This window comes from Anomaloglossus baeobatrachus, chromosome 1 (genome assembly GCF_048569485.1).
Source record: "Anomaloglossus baeobatrachus isolate aAnoBae1 chromosome 1, aAnoBae1.hap1, whole genome shotgun sequence".
Classification (NCBI taxonomy): domain Eukaryota; kingdom Metazoa; phylum Chordata; class Amphibia; order Anura; family Aromobatidae; genus Anomaloglossus; species Anomaloglossus baeobatrachus.
In genome coordinates, this window is record NC_134353.1 from 609,124,100 (window position 1) to 609,144,896 (window position 20,797).

The 20,797-nt window shown below is 50.0% G+C and overlaps 1 protein-coding gene across 2 annotated transcripts in view; it reads left to right on the forward strand.

Moving 5' to 3' along the window:
• The window catches only part of NAA35 (N-alpha-acetyltransferase 35, NatC auxiliary subunit), a 153,206-nt gene that overhangs the window by 58,072 nt on the left and 74,337 nt on the right, over positions 1-20,797 (forward strand). For both annotated transcript variants that reach the window (XM_075318499.1, XM_075318487.1), the window contains exons 12-15: positions 5,313-5,491; positions 14,032-14,091; positions 14,371-14,477; positions 14,564-14,630. In XM_075318499.1, coding sequence (XP_075174614.1) covers positions 5,313-5,491; positions 14,032-14,091; positions 14,371-14,477; positions 14,564-14,630 — 413 coding nt within the window. The remainder of the gene's footprint in view (positions 1-5,312; positions 5,492-14,031; positions 14,092-14,370; positions 14,478-14,563; positions 14,631-20,797) is intronic.

Sequence of the window (20,797 nt, forward strand, 5' to 3'; positions counted from 1 at the left end):
TAGAAAAACTGTAACGGTCCACTGCCACGCAAGGCGGAGGGGCTGTTGGAGGGATAGAGGCTCCCAGACGGGTGCAGCGTGAACGGGCTGGGACCTAGCGTGAGGGGGCGATCCTGATGCATCTGGCCGATGCAGGGAAAGGGATGTACCCTTCCCTACGTAATCTAGGGGAGAGGTGTACTCCACCCTGACGTAGCCTAGGAGGGCCACTGGACTCGCCCATCTCCAGAGGGGCGTTCCCTAAGTCGGAAGGGAAGTCAGCGACTTCCTAGATGTCGAATCTGCGTTCCTGATCCCGAGTCGGAGGTCTCGACGGGTGGCCATACTGATGGTAGAGGCTGAGGCCGAGCAGCAGGCAAATCCCAGGCTTGTGAAAAGAGGGTACTCACTGAAGATGATAACCAGTCCTGGGACGGCATAGGTGGAACGTGGTCCGCTGCGTATGGTGTCCGCTGAGTCCCTGAGGGGCGTCACGTTAGGGACGAAGAGCCCGGAGGAACACAGGCGGGTCGACTATAGGGTAGCGTGCCCCTTCCTTTCAGAGCCCCTTTCGAGAAGGGGTAATGACAAATAAAAGGACTTACCCCTGGTAAAAATCGTGTCCGGGGAATATCCGTGATAACGCAGTCATACGCCGAACTGGATGTCCACTGAAAACCGCCGGGGCCTGCCACCTTCGTCTCTGCAAGGTGGACTGCCCCCTCTCCAGAGCCCTTTGGGGGAATGATTCTGACAATAACACGACTTACCGCTGGTAAACTCTGTGACTGGTAGATGTCTGTGATCAATCAGCGACTCCAGTGTAGCATGCCCATTCTCTCCGAAACCCCTTTGGAGAAGGGAATAATGACAATGACATGGCTTACCGCTGGTAAACGTCGAGTCTGGTAGTTGTCTGAGATCACGCGGTAACTCGGCGAACTCTGGATGTCCCCTGAGCACATAAAGGGTCCGCTCCAAATGTCTTAAAGGAGACCTGCGTGCATGGAGAGAAGAGGGCTGCCCGTAGCCTTACGGCTTGACTCACCATTTCTAGCCGGCTATTCGTCCTGCGCCAAAACATCCAGGTCCTGCTTTGAAGTCCAGCGGAGGTGGAAAGCTTGGGCCATCACCCGAGAGGTCGGAAGACTACCGGAGGAAGGGCAGTCTGGACCTGGGGAATAAGGTGGAAAACTGGGGGGCCACGAAAGACGAGACCTGGCGGGTCCGCGTCTAGCCTAGGAAAAGTTCCCTGGTACGGGACTCGTCTCCCCGAGGGGATTGCGCCGTTCCGTGGATGGTATGACCGAGCGTCGACGGGGGACGCAGCGCATGCGCACGAACCCGAGGGACGTCAGTGAGGGAAATTATGGCCTGAGACAGGGCGCTAACCAGCCGGCAGTGGCGAGATACAGGGGCGTGTGGTGCCAGGGGCTGCGGAGCTGTCAACACTAATCTGACATTATGTGGAAATTACAATTAAGGAAAAACGCAACTTGAGCTACCGGCCCAAAATAAGTAAAAACTCATCTCTGAGAGCTCTATATACTAACCCTATTGGGAAGTGTGTCTCTGATGCAAAGCCCGAAAAAAGTATCTGAAGGTATAATTGAAAAAACTCAACCCCTGATAAAACCCCACTGTATTTAATAATCATGGAAGACTTGGGTCTATTCTTCCCTGATATACGGGCTGCTGCAGCGTCAGCAAACCGCATACCGGAAGACTGCCATAATCCCTTTTTTTGTTTTGTTTTTTTTTTGAAACTGAACGCTGAGGAGGCTGAAGGCGGGCCCAGGAGAGCGGGAAAACACATCCACCGCCCCCACTGTGATGCCTGGGGCTGAGCGGAGGGCGGAGACTAGGCGGCCGGCCGCCAGTAGCAATGCGGCGGGGGTCGGTCCTAGGACGCCGGAGACAGGGCCGAAGCCGGGGCCTAAATTTGAAGCAGCCGGCGCAGGAGAAGGTAAAGACCGGCGGTCCTACCTGCGGGAGCGGCGGCGCGGCAGCGATGTCCGGGTACCGGCCGAGCACTGCATGTGTGCTGAAGGACTCCAGCGTCGGATGGGGACGTGGCCGGGGCGCCCGGTGAGTAGGCCCGGACCGGGGCCTAAATTTTGCAGCCGCCCGGGAGAAGGTAGGAGAGGGTGTCCTACCTGATCGGCGGCGTCGCATCTGCCAGTGTGCAGTCGAGGAGCTCTGCACCTGAGTCCGTGTGCTCCGCACACCAGAGGAATGGCTGCGGGCAGCAGGAGAAGAATGAGGCAGGCAGGGAGGTGGACGCTGGAGGGGGGAGGGAGCCCCTCTGTAGTGTAGCAGCGCTGCGGGCCCCATCACACAATCCAGACGCGCTGCAAGGTCCAGTCCCTGCTGTATGCTCCTTGCACCCTTTGGGGTGATACCGCAGGGTGAATAGGGGGTGCCCAGGAAGGTTCAGCCCCGCGTGCCAACCCGGGAGTGGTACCGTGGAATTGGACGGGGGAGAGGGCCCGACAACTCAAGCCTCTGCGACCCAGGGGAGTGGTACCCACACGGGCTGCGAGAGCTGAGGTAGAGAAACGATACCTGCAGAAAAAGAGAATTCCAACAGATGAGAGCGACGAGCGTCGCCGAGAAAAAAATGAAAAAATATACGCAAAAAATCAAGTGGCTGAAGGGGGCCCAGTCGGCCCACATCAGCCTCCTACGACACTAAGCAAAAAACTGATTGAGCCCGCCTCCGGCTCAGGGGTTATACTGCTGGGGAGGAGCTAACTTTTTCTGTTTACTTAGTGTCAGCCTCCTAGTGACAGCAGCATAACCCATGGTCCTGTGTCCCCCAATGAAACGATAGAGAAATATCGTATGCACAACTATGTGTATCCATTGGTACAGAATAGAAGCCAATGCTGCTTATAGTCTAATCCTTTTGTCATACGTTACTTTTCTACATATGCTCTTTATATCGTAACGTACCAACTGTAGCAAATAAATAGCTGTATATGTTGTACATGGATGTGCCAATTTCCCTTTATTGGTTTTACCTCTGTCCTAATCAGAGATAAATTCAGACAAGTGCTCTAAATTCTTAATATTGCTGTACACTACTTAGACAACCCTTTCTCAATCCCTTTGTTTTACCCCAACAAAATATTAACACCTATACTCACTTTTGGTGCCTTTGCTGTTCCAGCCTCTCCTGGGAATTGCATGACATTAAATCACACTATCCCTACAGCCAATCAGCTCTGGCTTCACTCTCCCCTCACTCAGACAAATCAAGATATCTCGATTAAGTGAGAGATCAGGCGCAGCACTGACTTTCTCCTGATGTCATAATTTATCCAAAGTAGTGGAGAGTGAACCCAAAGCTGATTGGCCACAGGTATAGTGTGACTTAATGTCACGTGATTCCCAGGAGAGGCAATGCCACACCACTGCAACGGTGTCTACTCCAGAGGTGCATATAGGGGTTGTTATTATGTTAGGGGAAAACAGGGATTGAGAGAGGATTGTCCAAGTAGTGCACAACTTGTTTAATGAATCCTTAGGAAAAGCCATAGTCCAGTATGTTCGAAATAACCGTTTTAGGCCGGTTTCACACCTGCGTTCAGCGCAATCCACCGCTATGGAGAATAGCGCAGTCCGTTAACGCACTGCGCTATTCTCCATAGACTTGTATGGACGACACACTGGAACGCAAGTGTCTGCGTTGCATCCGCTACACGACGCAACGTCATTATTTTGACGCTGCGTCAGGCGTAAGGAACGCTGCATGTAGCGTTTTTTGTGTCGTTAAAATATCGCACCTTGACGGATTCCGGTATTATTCGCCAAGGTGTGTAATGATTGTCTATGGTGGCAGATTCCTCCACAATGCGCTAGGCGGCGGAATCCGCTGACTGTTCCCGTCACGTTCTACTGAGCATGCTCAGTATGTCCAGCAGAACGATCTAAATCATTTAAAATCACTCCTGGTCTCTCTCACTCCTCTCCCCCCTCTCTCATACTCACCGATCACTGGGGCGGCGCTGCACGGCTGTCACAAAGCTCTGGCGGCTTTTCCTCTTTTGAAAATGCCGGCTGCTCATTAATCCATCTCGTATTCACTGCTTTCCCTGCCCACCGGCGCCCATGATTGGTTGCAGTCAGACCCACCCCCATGCTGAGTGTGACAGCTGTCTCACTGAAACCAATCACAGCCGTCGGTGGGCTTGTGTCTATCGTGCAGTAAAATAAATAATTAAAAAAAAAAGAAAAACTGCGTGCGGTTCCCCCCTCCCCCAATTTTGATACCAGCCAAGATAAAGCCACACGGCTGAAGGCTGGTATTCTCAGGATGGGGAGCCCCCAGCCTAACAATATCAGCCAGCAACCGCCCGGAATTGCCGCATCCATTAGATGTGACCGTCCCGGGACTCTACCCGGCTCATCCCGAATTTCCCTGGTGTGGTGGCAATCGGGGTAATAAGGAGTTAAATGGCAGCTTATAGCTGCCACGAAGTCCTAGGTTAATCATGGCAGGCGTCTCCCCGAGATACCTTCCATGGTTAACCTGTAAGTGAAAGTAAATAAACACAAACACCGGAAAAAATCCTTTATTTGGAATAAGAGACAAAAAAACCCCTCTTTTCCCACTTTATTAATCCCCAAATACCCCTCCAGGTCCAGCATAATTCACACGAGGTCCCGCGACGCTTTCAGCTCTGCTACATGAAGCTGACAGGAGCGGCAGTAGAACACGACCGCTCTCTATCAGCTCCACACAGCAACTGCAGTGAGCCGCGCGATCAGCTGTGCCCTCATTCAGGTGACCCGCAGACACAGCTTTTGGGTGGAGGACTGCACAGCTGACGGCACAGCTGATCGTGCGGCTCACTGCAGTCACTCAGGGGATTTGCGGTGACCTCTCTCTCCTCCCGACCGCAAATCTCCTTTCCCGGCGAAACATTAAAAAAAATGCAAAACGTTCTTTTAAAGGAATCCGTTACCTTTTTTAGCACACTATTTGCAACGCATCCATAACATGCGTCACACAACGCACTGTGACGGATGCCTCACAACGCAAATGTGAAACCGGCTTTAGTCATCTGGATCAAGAATAGTAGAGCCCACTGTACTGGTAAGACTCATTAATAAGGGGTGCTAAGAAAGTGTAATTATTAATGACCATGGTGAACGAATATATTTCACTTAATGCTATGCTACAATGACACCTTTGTATTCTCCAAACCACCAGCTCCAATTTCCATAAAAATTGCGCACCATAGGTCGAGATATATATTTGCAGAAATCTATGCTTCTAAATATATGTATAATCAGCTTGGATTACAAAACCCTTCTTTTGTGCTTAGATCACCCAATCATGATGGGATTCGAGCCTTTAGTCAACCAGAGGTTGCTGCCACCAACGTTTCCACGTTATGCAAAAATAATTAAGAAAGAAGAAATGGTGAATTATTTTTATAAGCTGATTGACCGGATAAAAACTGTGTGTGACGTTGTCATCTTAACTAACCTTCACAGTATACTGGTAAGTGTGGGGTTTACTACAGGGCTGTACATCTGAATCATACCACATTTGTATGTGCATCAATCAATTGTAAAGGCAGGCAAAACCAGCAAAAGCTCAATTCACTATCACCTGCAAGTCCTACCTACAGTGCCTTGAAAAAGTATTCATTCCCTATCATAATTTTCAGATTTATATGATACTGTTTGATAAATTATTTATTTTACTCACTTATATGGCGCTATTAATTTCACAGATGTGATCCCAAATGTTCTCTAACAAACCTCTTGAGGTTTGTTAGAGAAACAGATGTAGTTATGCTGAGAATAATTTACACACGGTGATGCTAGGTACTGTACTAATTATATGACTTCTGGAGGCAATTGGTCACTGGATTTTATTAGGGTTTTCAGACTACATAGGGCTGAATACAAATGCATGTCACAGGTTTCAGATTTATATTTTTAAAATATTTAGAAAATCATATATAATTTCCTTTACACTTTACAAGTATTTGGTATATCTGTAGAATCGGCTGAGTTTTGGGGTTCCAGTTAATAATTAAAGAGGATGTGCACTACTTGGATAACCACTACTCAGTCCCCTTGTTTGACCCCGTAAAAATAAATAAGTCTTTAGTTTCCTCTGGTGTGGCCGAGGTTGAAGTGATGTCTGAACTCGCGTTCCCGGGGCCCACGTGCCATTATGACCTGCGAGTCCCACGATCAATCGGCGCCCGACGTCAGTTTCCCGGACATTTGAGCAGGATGTGAGCACTGTGCTGGCTTCCTGCTCAAATTGTCCGAAGGCGGGGAGAAGGAAGACGACAGCAAGGATTGGTCGTGAGGCTCACTTGTCATAACAATGTCACGAGGGAGGTGCAGATTTGCTGCAGAAAATAATCTGCACTCTTAATTGTTGCTGTTTTGTTTTTTTTTTTTTTTTTTTTAGCCCTCCACCCATTGACTTTATTAACAAAACTGCATGGCACAAAAGTGCACCAAAACGCAGGTGTTCTTCTGCTACAAGGTGTGGATTCGATGCAGAAACGTTCTGCACCAAATACTCAACATGTGCACATAGCCTAAAGAGTAGCTTTTTATTAGCATCTATTTGCATAAAACCAATAAAAAAAACAGGTAAATGAACATTGCCTTACAGTATTGGGGGGGGTCAGAAAACCAGTCAGTGTCTGGTGTGACCGCCATTTGTCTTGTGCAGTACAATACTTTCGCATAGCGTTGATCAGGTTATCGATTGTGGCCTGTGTAATGTTTCTCCATTAATCTTTAATGGCTGTGCAAAGTTGCTGGAAATTGGTAGGGACTTAGAACAGTCATATATGCCAAACCACAGCATCCCAAACCTGCTCAGTGGCTGACCTGTCCGGTGAGTATGCTGCTGGCCATGCAAGAACTGGGATGTTTTCAGCTTCCAGGAATTGTGTACAGATCCTTGTAACATTGGGCTGTGCATTACCATGCTGCAACATGAGATGATAGTCGAGGATGGATGACATCACATTGGGCCTCAGGGTCTCATCATGGTATCTCTGTGCAAAATGGCATTAATAAAAGCCACCTGAGGTTATGGACAACAAACAATGTCTGTCCATCCCATAACCCCACCGCCACCATGGGCCACTTAATTCACAAAATTGACATCAGCAAACTGCTCACCCACATAACGCCATACACTCCATCTGCCCTGTACAGTGAAACACCTCTCCAACGCCCCTGACACTGTCGAATATGAGACTTAGTTTGCCCACTCAGGTCAGTTATGATGACTTGCAGCACTCGGGTAGAAACTCAATGAAGAAGACTAGCATGGAGATGAGCTTTCCTGAGATGGTTTCTACCGTTTGTGCAGAAATTCTTAGATTATGCAAAATGAGTATTGCAGCTGCTGTCCGGGTGGCTGGTCTCAGAAGATCTTGGAGATAAAGATGCTGGATGTTGAGGTCCTGGGCTGGTGTGGTTACACCATGGTCTGTGATTGTGAGGCCTTTTGGATGTACTGCCAGATTCTCTGAAACACCTCTGCAGACAGCTTATGTTAGAGATATGAACATTCAGTTCATGGGCAACAGCTCTGGTGGACATTCCTGTAGTCAGCATGTCAATTGTACACTCCCTCATAACTTGTGGCATTGTGCTGTGTGATATTACTACACATTTTAGAGTGGCCTTTTATTGTGTCCAGCCTAAGGCATACCTGTGCAATAATCATGCTGTTTAATCAGCATCTTGATATACCACACCCGTGCGGTGGATGGATTATCTTGGCAAAGAACTGCTCCATAACAAACTCGTGAACAATATTTGAGAGGAAAAGGCCTTTCTTTATCGTTCCTTTGGGAGACCCAGACCATGGGTGTTTAGCTTCTGCCTCCGGAGGACACACAAAGTACTACACTTAAAAGTGTAGCTCCTCCCTCTGAGCTTATACACCCCCTGGTAGCCAGTCCTAGCCAGTTTATTGCTTTGTGTCAGGAGGCATACATCCACACATGCATTCTCATCTGATTTGTTTGACTTTTGGAAAGAGTTTGAAGAAAAGCGGGTCCATGTCTGGACTCCTGGCATGTCCCTTCTCACCCCACTGTGTCGGCGGTGGTGTTAAGGTTGATTTACAAGGCTGCAGCCTTACATGCCGCGCTCCTTCACCATCCCTTCTGGGCTCTGGCTTGAAGTGGGAGCCAGCACGGTCTCCATGCCTGGCAGGAGTCCGGTCTCCATCCACAGCCCCTTGAGGATTCTGTTGGACCGGAGCACTCATCCCCAGGGACATGGCCCTGCGTCTCAGCAGCTAAGTACCTGAGACGTTTATGTTGGGGGTCCCGGTTCTTTATTGTAAGGGGAGAGTATGCTGTATGTGATTGTTTTAACTTTTCCGGCGGGTTCTCTAGCTTTTGCCTGAGAACTGCGCCGATGGTGCCTGCTTGTCGGCCTCGCCGCTTAAATTTAGGCCCCGGCTTCGCCGGAGGCCTAGTTTCATTTTCCTGCCCTCGCATGTCACTCATGCAGAGGGACAGGTTCGGCTCCTACCGGCGGCCGTTCTACACAGGGGAGGGACACTCCCCACTGCTGGGGGGTCCCTCCTTCCCTGCAGGTCTCTATAGCCCTCCAGTTCCCGCTCTTTTATAGGAACGCCCCCTAGTCATTTCTCAGGCAGAGTTCACTCTGCTCTGGGACATCCTGCATTCTGCATCTCTGCTGAGGTGCTGTGACTGGGGAACCGGGCTTCGGGATCTAGAGGGCACACAACACCGCGCTCAGCGGTCTGGTAAGCCACAGCCGGTCTCCGGTTGTGGACCTCTGTATATTCTCCCTGGGGTTCATTCTCTGCAAAGCCCCCACTCCAGCAGCATGTCTCACACAAGGAGCAAGGCCCAGTGGTCTCTCTGGCTGCTGCTGCACCTGTGATTGAACCCCCGGCCTGGGTAGAGTCCTTTTCTAGGTCCATATCCCAGTCATTTGCGGAGTCCATGGGACTTTTGTCCAGGACTTTGATGAATATGCATCAGCCCCCCTCACAGGGTGCCTCTAATGCTCTTGACAGAGGACTCCTATCCTCTGACCTCCGTCCATCGGAGCTCACGGAGGATTCATCATCTGATCCCAGACCAGTGATTTGATTGCTTCTATTAATTCTGTGCTGGATCTCAATCCGCCAGTGTCAGAGGAGCAACTCTCTTTGGCAGAAAAACATCAGTTTACCTCGCCTAAGAGAGTGAAGAGTGTGTTCTTTAACCACTCCAGTTTTCAGACCGCTGTGACCAAACCCAGGGCCTGCCCTGACAAACGCTTTCCAAAGCGTGGTTCTGATGACCGGTTTCCATTCTCACTCCCCAAAGGTAGACCCTCCGGTGTCTAGGCTATCAGCCCGGACCGTTGTGTCGGTGGCTGACGGCACCTCACTTAAGGATTCCACTGACCGTCAGATTGACCTTCTGGCCAAATCTGTGTATGAAGCTGCGGGGGCCGCGTTTTCCCCGACTTTTGCAGCAGTGTGGGCTCTCAAAGCCATCTCTGCTTCTCTAGAGGAGATGCATTCCCTCACCAAGGAATCTATGCCTGAGATAGTTACCTTAACTGCTCAGGCTTCAGCTTTTTCATCTTATGCCATGTCTGCCATGCTAGAGGCTGCTCACCGCACTGCGGTGGCTTCAGCTAATTCTCTTGTTATCCTCAGGATTTTGTGGCTTCGAGAGTGGAAGGCAGATGCTTCTTCCAAGAAGTTTCTTGCTGGGCTCCCTTTTGCTGGTTCACGGCTGTTTGGTGAACAGCTGGATGAAATCATCAAAGAAGCTACTGGCGGGCACAGTACTTCCATGCCACAAACTAAAACCAGGAAACCCGCCCAGGGTAGGAATCAATCGAGGTTTCGTTCCTTTCGTTCCTCCAACTGGTCATCCTCTAAGCCTTCTGCCTCGTCCGCTAACTCAGCCAAGGATCAGAAATCCAACTGGCGGCCAAAAGCGCGTCCGCAGAAGACCGCAGGAGGTTCTGCCACTAAGGCAGCTTCCTCATGACTCTCGGCCCGCTCCAGCCACATCCTTAGTCGGTGGCAGGCTCTCCCACTTTGGCGACGCTTGGTTAAAGCAAGTCTCCGATCAGTGGGTGAGAGACATCATATCTCACGGCTACAGGATAGAATTCTCTTCCAGCCCTCCAAACAGATTTTTTCTCTCGACTCCCCCCTGCTCCAAGGCCGCCGCCTTCTCGCAGGCCGTGGCGTCCTTGCAGGCAAACGGAGTGATTGTCCCAGTTCCCGCTCAGGAATGGTTCAGAGGTTTTTACTCAAATCTCTTCCTAGTTCCAAAAAAGGACGGTACCTTCCGGCCCATCCTGGATCTCCAGCTTCTCAACAAGCATGTCCGGGTGCGGCATTTTCGCATGGAGTCTCTGCGATCAGTCATTGCCTCTATGACCCAAGGGGAGTTCCTGGCGTCCATCGACATCAGAGATGCCTATCTACATGTGCCAATCGCAGTGTCACATCAGCGTTGGGGTTACGTTTTGCGATAGGAGAGGATCATTTCCAATTCGTGGCTCTCCCCTTCGGGTTAGCCACGGCCCCTCGGGTATTCACCAAGGTCATGGCGGCAGTGATTGCGGTCCTGCACCTCCAGGGGTTCCTTATCTGGACGACCTTCTGGTCAAGGGTACATCCAGCGCAGACTGTCAGCGGAGTGTTTCGCTCACTCTCGCCACCCTAGCCCAATTCGGGTGGATTGTCAATCTTCCCAAATCCACTCTGACTCCGACCCAGAGTCTCACTAGGGATGCAGTTCGAGACTTTGCCGGCACTTGTGAAGTTGCCCTTAATCAAACAGCAGTCTCTCCGGCTAGCGGTGCGCTCTCTCCTGAGGCCCCGCCGTTATTCCCTCAGGCGCCTGATGCAGGTGCTGGGTCAAATGGTGGCCTCCATGGAGGCGGTTCCCTTTGCCCAGTTCCATCTGTGTCCTCTGCAGCTGGACATTCTCCGCTGTTGGGACAAGCGGCCTTCCTCCTTACAGAGGTTCGTGGCTCTGTCGCCACGGACCAGGAGCTCTCTTCAGTGGTGGCTTCGACCCCTCTCCCTGTCCCAAGGGCGCTCCTTCCTGACTCCGTCCTGGGTGATTCTCACCACGGATGCCAGCCTTTCCGGTTGGGGAGCGGTACATCTCCACCACAGGGCACTTGGACTCCGTCCGAGTCAGCCCTTTCAATCAATGTGCTGGAAACCAGAGCTGTGCTTCTAGCTCTCCTAGCCTTTCACCACCTGTTGGCGGGCAGGCACATTCGAGTCCAGTCAGACAATGCGACAGCGGTTGCCTACATCAATCACCAAGGCGGGACACGCAGCCGCCTGGCAATGTTGGAGGTCCAACGCATTCTTCAATGGGCGGAGGACTCCAAGTACACCATATCCGCAGTCCACATCCCTGGCGTAGAAAACTGGGAGGCAGATTATCTCAGCCGTCAATCCGTGGACGGTGGCGAGTGGTCCCTACACCCGGCAGTGTTTCAGTCAATCTGCCGCAAGTGGGGCACTCCGGACGTGGACCTAATGGCATCCCGTCACAACAACAAGGTTCCGGTTTACGTGGCTCGCTCCCACGATCCTCAGGCCTTCGCCGCGGATGCTCTGGTTCAAGACTGGTCCCAGTTTCGTCTGTCCTACGTGTTTCCCCCTCTAGCTCTCTTGCCCAGAGTCCTGCGCAAGATCAGAATGGAGGGCAGTCGAGTCATCCTCATTGCACCGGACTGGCCCAGGCGAGCTTGGTATCCGGACCTGCTCCAACTGTCTGTGGAGATGCCGTGGCATCTTCCGGACCATCCAGACCTGCTCTCGCAAGGTCCGTTTTTCAGCCCAAATTCTGCGGCACTCAAATTGACGGCGTGGCTCTTGAGTCCTGGATTTTGACGGCTTCTGGTATTCCTCCTGAAGTCATCTCCACTATGACTCGGGCCCGTAAGTCTTCCTCCGTCAAGATCTATCACAGGACTTGGAAAATTTTCCTGTCCTGGTGTCGCTCTTCCGGCCATTCTCCTTGGCCATTCTCGTTGCCGACCCTTCTGTCTTTTTTACAGTCCGGTCTGCAGCTAGGACTGTCCCTCAACTCTCTCAAGGGACAAGTCTCAGCTCTGTCAGTGCTGTTCCAGCGGCGTCTCGCCCGGCTGGCTCAGGTCCGCACCTTCATGCAAGGTGCGTCTCACATCATTCCGCCTTATCGGCGGCCCTTGGATCCCTGGGACCTTAACTTGGTCCTCACGGTATTGCAGAAACCCCCTTTCGAGCCCCTTAGGGAGGTTTCTTTGTATCGTCTTTCTCAAAAGATGGCCTTTCTAGTTGCCATAACTTCTCTCAGGAGAGTGTCTGATTTGTCTGCGCTCTCCTCGGAGTCACCTTTTTTGGTTTTTCATCAAGACAAGGTAGTTCTCCGTCCGACCCCGGACTTTCTTCCTAAGGTGGTCTCTCCCTTCCACCTTAACCAGGATATTTCCTTGCCTTCCTTCTGTCCGGCCCCTGTTCATCGCTTTGAGAAAGCGCTGCATACTCTAGATCCGGTGCGTGCTCTCCGGATTTATGTGTCTCGCACCGCTGCGCTTAGGCGGTGCACCTCTCTTTTTGTGCTAACCACAGGGAGGCGCAAGGGTCTCTCTGCTTCTAAGCCGACCTTGGCCCGTTGGATTAGATCGACCATTTCGGACGCCTACCAGAGTACTCGGGTGCCTCCCTCGCCGGGGATCTTAGCACGCTCGACCAGAGCTGTCGGTGCCTCTTAGGCTTTTAGGCACCAGGCTACGGCTCAACAGGTCTGTCAGGCTGCCACTTGGACTAGCCTGCATACCTTTTCGAAGCACTACCAAGTGCATGCTCATGCTTCGGCAGATGCGAGCTTGGGCAGACGCATCCTTCAGGCGGCTGTCGCCCACTTGTGAAGTTAGGCTCCGCCTACTTTTTAGTTTTTCTGTTTATTCCCACCCAGGGACAGCTTTGGAACGTCCCATGGTCTGGGTCTCCCAAAGTAATGATAAAGAAAAAGAGAATTTTGTTACTTACCGTAAATTCTTTTTCTTATAGTTCCGTATTGGGAGACCCAGCTCCCTCCCTGTTGCCTAGTTGGCAATTTTCTTGTTCCGTGTGTTATCACCGGCTGTTGTCGTGGACAGAGTCTCCGGTTGTTCTGGTTCTTACTCGGTTCTACTTGTGGGTGGCTATTGTCCTTCAGCTTTTGCACTAAACTGGCTAGGACTGGCTACCAGGGGGTGTATAAGCTCAGAGGGAGGAGCTACACTTTTAAGTGTAGTACTTTGTGTGTCCTCCGGAGGCAGAAGCTAAACACCCATGGTCTGGGTCTCCCAATACAGAACTATAAGAAAAAGAATTTACGGTAAGTAACAAAATTCCCTTTTTTGTGTATATAGAAATTCTTACATTTTAGGGGTCAGCTCATGAAAAAGTAGAGTAAAAACAAGAGTTGCGTTTTATATTTTTGTTCAGTGTATGTATAGAAACTGTTGAGTATTTTAAATCAATTTTTAATAATTCTGCTATGACTTAAAGGGACTCTGTCAGTACAGTATGACTGTTCAGACCAAGTTCAGGTACTTGTGTATTATGCCAGGGCTAATCATCTAAATGCATCTTCCCACCTGCTTGGTTTCCATGTATTTCCACAGTTCTTACTCTATGCTGTCAATGAAAGAAGAGGAGGGGGTGGAGATGATGGGAAGATATATACAATTGTTTGGCCCCGCCATGATGCACGAGCGCCTGTACTTGGTTTGAACTGTCATTCTGTGTTGACAGAGTCCCTTTAAGTTGGTAGACCACTTGTGTCAGAAGTAATTTAGTGTCTGGGGTAGTCTGGAAAAATGTATTGACGAGAAGCTGCCATCCATGGAGGGGCAAACAGGCAGTCATAAGAGGTTGTAGGTTGTACTCTGTCAATGTACAAAGTAGAGACGCTGTGTCCCAGCCGTTACCACCACTTCTTGGTTTTTCTTCACAATACAATGTTGTACAAAATATTTACAAATACAATTTTTGTGTTAATTTTTTTCTAGGATTTCTTCTGTGAATTCAGCGAGCAATCTCCTTGTGTATTATCCAGATCTCTCTTACAGGTATACAATATCCTAGTCTGCAGATTAGCTATTAAGTGTGTGTGTGTGTGTGTGTGTGTGTGTGTGTGTGTGTGTGTGTGTTAAGCAGAGATCTTTTTCAGTTTGGATCTGTTGTAGATGATTTTGCCTGGGACCTCCTCATTTTCCCTGCAGACAAATGCAGCATTGCATACTGACCATTCAGAATCGCTATCATGGGCAAGAGTAGAAGTGTGTTTTGTTTTGTTTTGTTTGTTTTTTTTAACCTGGTACTAATAAACTTACTTTTATATTCTGCAGACCACGTTTTTGGTGGACAACAAAAAAGTATTTGGAACTCATCTAATGCAAGACATGATAAAAGATGCTTTACGGTCCTTTGTGAGTCCCCCTGTCCTGTCTTCTAAGTATGTATTTTAGCTGTTTTTGTTTTTTGTTTTTTTTCAGGACACTTTGCTTTTGCTGTTTGGCTTATAGTATGCTTGTCTTTTAGATGTTGTTTGTATAATAACCATCAAGCAAAAGACTACATCGATTCATTTGTCACTCACTGTGTACGGGTAAGTGTTATAACGTCCTTTTTTTTTTTTATAAATACCACATCTTATGGACTATAAGACACATTTTTTTAGCATGAAAAAAATCTTGACAAAACCTTCCTGTATCCTATGGTCCGCAGACAAGGGGAACCCAGCAGTGACCATTTGTTTAAATGGAGCCTGTCAGGCCACCTTTGCCCTCCAACCCAACAGCATTCATACCTGTATGACAAAATTCCCTGCCTAACCAGCTCTGTCTAATGTTATTCATTTATGTCAATGTTTAAAAAAAGATTTATAACCTCAGCTGTTCCTCTGCTAACTAGGGCTTAGACTAGTCGATGGGGGGTTAGTTCCCCAGACTAGTTGGTCCTATTTCCGTGTTATCATGCCCCTGTTGGCATTGTAACATTATTTCCACTAGCCAACGTCCTCGCCAGCTACTGGAAATCTTGCACATGCATGTGGCTTGTTTCGGCAGTGTAACAGCACCTCTCAAGTCGGGTGTACACATCCCGGCTTCAAAGAGGCACACTGTGCATGATCAGAATTGCAGAAGCTGTTCTTCCGATCATGCGTAGTATACTCGAGGTGCGTATACCTGGCTTGCTAGGCACAGTTACGCTGCCGAAATGAGCTGCGCTTATTTGCCAGATTTCTAGTTGCTGGTGTTGATTCCAGCTTTTGTGGACATCATGTTTTTCCCCTTACCCATGACAGCACCACCAGAGAGAGAGAGAGAGAGAGAGAGAGAGAGAGAGGTCCACCCATCTTAGGACAAGAAACCCACTGAAATAAAAGAGTGGTACCTCTCTACCGCATCAGTTCAGTTTCCTGTCCCAAGATGGGAGACCCAGAGCTGGCTGTGTTGTCAGCAGCTGAAGAAGTCGGTATCCCGGGGTGATCTGGCGCTGGAAGAACGGCTAACCTGCTGTGGTGCTGGAGCTTATCCTGTGAAGCATCCCCTCAGGGCTGGCTCCCCCCTGCGGTAACTAGCGCGGACATGGTAGCCTCCAAGAGGTCCTTCTGCCAGGCGCTGTTCATGTCTGTGCACCCACTGGCGGCCTGCGGGCTTAGCTACGGTTCGAGTGCGCCGGACGAAGATCTGAGGGATGCTGCCCGGGTCTGCGCACCCGCCGTGCTTCCTGTGCTGACGTTAGCAGTCGGGGTCATGTGACGTCATTTACAGATAACCAGCCTCAGTGTCTGCGCATGCACAGGGCCCGCAAGATGGAGGTGCCCATGCATAGGATCCGAAAAGGCAAGATAAAAGAGCTGCGGCTAGGGAAAGCGGTGCTTTTGCCCTTCTCCAGCAATGGAGGACTAGCAGCAGCACCAGTCGCTGCCTCAGCAGCTGAAGCATCACAAACAACCACCGGGTGGCAACAACTCCAACAGCCGTTCCAGCCAGAACGCCAGAGATTCCATAATGAAGGAATCCTGTGACATGGTGCAGCTTCCAGATCCATCACCTTCCCTTTGTTTCTGCAGATGGTGGACTTCGGTTCATCCTGCTAATGGGGATTTTTCTTATTTTTTTTTGTCTGCGCCCATATTCCGTAGTAAGTGTACCGCCCCGCGGCCTCTGCTGCGGCCGCCGAGCCGCTCGGATCCGTGCTCGCGTTCTACGGGTGGTGGCTCGAGCCTCTCACGGACCCGGCGGTCACGTCGCTCTGCAAGGTGGTTGGCGTTACACATGGGGGAATGCGGGTATTTGGTTTTGGGGTGATTGTTCGTGACGCCACCCACGGGCTGTGGTGATGGTGGACACCACCGCTGCGTTGAAGGTACGGGGACTCCCGGGAGCGGTGTAGTGGCGCAGCTAGGTGTTGACCCCTCCGTGCGTAGGGGGTGTTGGCCCCGGGGCCCGGTGGTGCGAGGGCCGGGGTGCAGGGCGCAGGGTTGCAGTGCGGTGCGGTGCCTGATGGCACTGGTGTACTCACGATTAAACCACACAGTCACTGGTAAACCAAACGAAGGTATGAACGGGGCCCGCATCCTGCTGCAGCTTCCTAGTCGGGTTGGCAATGTCCACCTTTCTCCTGCACCTATGTTGTAGTTTGACCACTGTGCCTGAGCACTGGTAGTCCACTCCCCGGCGTGTAGATGTCGGAGGAGCTCCTTTGCCCGCAGGCGCTGGCCCTTGGATCTCTGGCCTTTGGCGGTGGCTACTATCCGGACGGGTTGGGCTGTTGCCGTGAAACGGGACTTTGGTGGGACCAAAGACCGCAATCAGTTAATTCGACTATGGTGGTGGCATATAGCCTAGTTCGGGCTCTGAGTACCCTGCCTGGTGCTCCGGTATCCTGTTAGCTCCCCGGTTCGGTTCCGGCGGGCCACTACCCTGTCCCGGTCCCTTACGGTTCCACTGGTCGTGTTCCCGGTCATCTGCAGGCGGCCACTGCCATCTGCCTGCCTGACTGTTCTGGACCAACTCTCAACTCCACTGTCCTGCACTCAACTCCTCTGAACTCTTCTGCTGAACTGTTTTCCCTGCCTCAGGCCAGCAGACTCCTCGGTGGGCGTGTCTTTCTGCTTGACTCCGCCCACCTGGTGTGCCTGTCTAACACTGAGGGAGGCAATCAGGTCTTTGTGGTTGGCTGATGGTACCTGTCTAGTGTGGGGGGGTGTATGTGGGGATGTTGTGACCTGTGACCCCTGGGGTCCAGGGCGTCACAAAAGTACCCCTGAAAAGGTTGTCTAAGACAAAAAATAGTGTCTTCTGTGTAAGTCCTCCGTTACCACCTGGGGCACAGAAGAAATAAGGCATTAGTTGTATTTTGGAGACAGTTAGAGAGGAGAACCCAAACTTTGCCTCTAGTCTTAGGACTATAATAAAGGCTGAAGTTAAGGAGTCCCTTAAGCCCCTGTCCCACTTAAAACCCATGGGGTCAAAGAAGGTTGTGTCCTAGGACATAGTCTCGGGGGAATCTTCTGAGTCAGAGGACTCTGCTTCTACCTGCTCGTCACCTTCAATGTCATCTTTTTCAGAGGATCCGGAAGGAAGACCTTGTTTTCCAAATACAGAGGTTAACCGGTTGATTAAGGTGGTTAGATCCACAATGGGTATAGTGGACACTAGTGAGCCTGAGTCCCTGGAGGACCGTATGTTTGGGAGCCTGGAGTGTAAAAAGAGACGCTCCTTTCCAGTTAATCAGAGTTAAGCGGGTGGTAGAGGAGCAGTGGAAGAAGCCTGATAGGAGGGACGCTCTGTCCTCTGCTTTCAAGAGGAAATACTCCTTTAAAAAATCAGAAGCCGCTTGCTGCAACAGAAGCCCAAGTTTTGACGTGGCAGTAGCTAAGATAGCAAAAAGATCTTCTCTTCTATTTGAGGATCTGGGCTCCTGAAAAGATCATTTGAACAGAAAAGCAGCTTTCTAAAAGGCTCTGGGAGAGGCATCCATTGGCTCCCTGATACCGGCTGTTGCTGGCACCTGTGTGGCCATATCCCTCATGGTATGGCTGCAGCAGTTAGAAGCCCAGGTGAAGAGCAACACCCCCAGAAAAAAAAATTCTTTCCTCCCTACCTCTTATGTAGGGAGCAGCAGCCTTCCTGGCAGATGCATCTGCCGGCTCCATTAGAGTATCAGCAAAATCGACAGCGCTATCCAATTCCGCCAGGCGAGTGGTCTCGCTTAAGTGCTAGCCGAGAGATACCCAGTCTAAAACCAAATGTTTTGTCATCTAAGGCTTCCCTGTGGAGGAAACTTCCTTTTCGGGGACGCCTTAGATGACATTTTGAAGAAGGCTGCTGATTGTAAGCAAGGGTTTCCCAGTTTTTCTTCATAGCAATTCCAGCGTCATTCCTTTCATAAAAGAAGAATGCGCAAGAGAAAGTCGCCCAGTGATGAGGTCGCCTGGAAAGATAAAAAAAGGAAGCGCTCAAACTTTGTTCGGTGGTCCCTCCAAGGAAAGCTGAAAATCAGCCTAATACCATCACATTCCAGGTGGGAGGAAGTCTCTCCTACTATTTTCATACCTGGGAAAAGATAACTGTCAGCAGCTGGATTATGGGTATAATAAAACAAGGACTCAAGTTAGCGTTTCACTCGACCCAAGGGGTCACTAATTGTAACATCGCTCAGTGGGGCAGAGGAGAGACGCCTTGCTCTACAGAAAGAATTATTAGACCTCATCCACAAAGCAGACCTACTGGAAGTTCCCAAAAGTGAAGTGGGCAAAAGATTCTATCCCCCCCCCCCTTTTCCTTATTTCAAAACCGTATGGCACTTACAGGACAATAATAAATCTGAAGGGGCTAAACAAACACCTCGTACATCATTATTTTAAATGGAGTCCATTACGTTGACAATAAAAATGCTTTTTTCGAATTGCTACATGGGAGTGTTAGATCTCAAGAACGCATACTACCATGTCCCCATTCACCCAGCACATCAGCAGTTCCTGAGAGAGTCCCTCCCTTGGAAACGGGGATAGGTCATTTTCAATTCAGGGCTTTTCCCTTTGGACTATCCATGGCTCCAAGAATATTCACCTATTCACCAAGGTGGTAGCAGAGGCGATGGCCCACATAAGAGAAAAAAACATACTCATACCTTACCTGGACGATTTCTCAATAGTACGGAAACTCTGAGCATCATTGCAGCATCGGGATACAGATGGTAACAAAGATTCTGGCACATCTGGGGTGGAAAATAAGCCTGAAAAAATCCAGGCTGTAACATTTGCAGGTCCAACCCTTTTTGATTCTAGATTCTCAGACGCAGTTTTGCTGTCTCCCCGTAGAAAAGATCTTCCATATCCAAGCCTTGGTGTCCTCTAGGATATAGGAGCCAATCACTACCCTCAGGAAGGTCATGTCTCTCCTAGGCTCTGTCACGTCCTCCATCCCAGCACTGTTGTGGGCACAGTTTCACACTCGTCCCTGACAGTGGAAGGTATTAAAAGCCCAAAGGAGGTTAGAGGGGTCCTTAGAAGGGAGGGTCGAGCGTCCCCCTCCCTGTCATAGATTCCCTTCACTGGTGGTTGGACGCAGAGAATATTTCAACAGGGGTTCCTTGGGTGGTTCATATATCCGACATCATCACTACGGATGCAAGCGCCTTCGGTTGGGGGGTACACCTGAGAAGACACATAGCCCAAGGGAGGTGGCATCATCAGGAGAGTCGGAATTCCTCCAATCTAAGCGAGCTATGGACATTAGGACGAGCCTTAAAACAGTTTCTCCCTTACAGGGGCGCCATGTCCGTCTTATGTTCGGCAACAGAGTTGCAGTTTCCTATTTGAACTACCGGGAGGAGAACTCTGTCTCTCCCCCTAATGAAAGCCGCTCAGGAGATTTAATCTTTAGGCGAGAATATTTCCATATCACTTTCAGCTCTGCATATAAAAGTGGTTGCAAACGTAACCGCAGATTTCTTGAGCCGAAATTCGATATAACAGAGGGAGTGGTCTTTGAACCAGGAAATTTTCCATCAGATGGTGGAACTTTAAGGGGTTCCCGATAATATACCTATTTGCCACCAGAGCCAACAAAAAAGTACACAGGTTCTGTTCCCTGAATCATTGCGAGAAACCCTGGAGAAACGCCTTCCCTCCACTCATTTTCATACCTGCAGTTCTCAGGACGATTCAGGAGGCCAGAGCAAGGATTATTCTGATCGCCCCCTTCTGGCCCAGGAGCCCGTGGTTTTTTTTTTTTTTTTTTTTTTTTTTGCTGAAAATGAAGAACCAGTGGGTCCTTCCAGAAATCCCTGACTTTCTCTCTCAGGGCCCGGTTGTTCATCCTCAGGTTCCAGATCTACCTTTGACAGCCTGGAATTTGAGAGGGACCTGTTAGCGAGCCGTGGATTCTCCGAAAATCTGGTCTCTACACTATTAAAGAGCAGAATGCCTGTTACCACTAAAATTTACGGTAGGGTCTGGAACAAGTTCCTCTCCCCCTCTGGGAAGTTCTCAGTTGGGGAGGTTCCTCTGGGTTCCATTCTCGAATTCTTACAGAAAGGGCTGGAGCTGGGCTTTGCAGTTAGCACTCTTATAGTTCAGATTTCAGCTTTAGCGGCCCTATACAACAATGAATTAGCAGGGAATAGTTTGGTCAGGAGGTTTTTGAGATCCTGCTAGAGATTTTATCCAGTTCCTTCCTTAAAGATTACTCCTTGGGATTTAAACTTACTATTGGATTTCCTTCGAGCCACTAGACCAGGCTTCAATAAAAATACTCACTT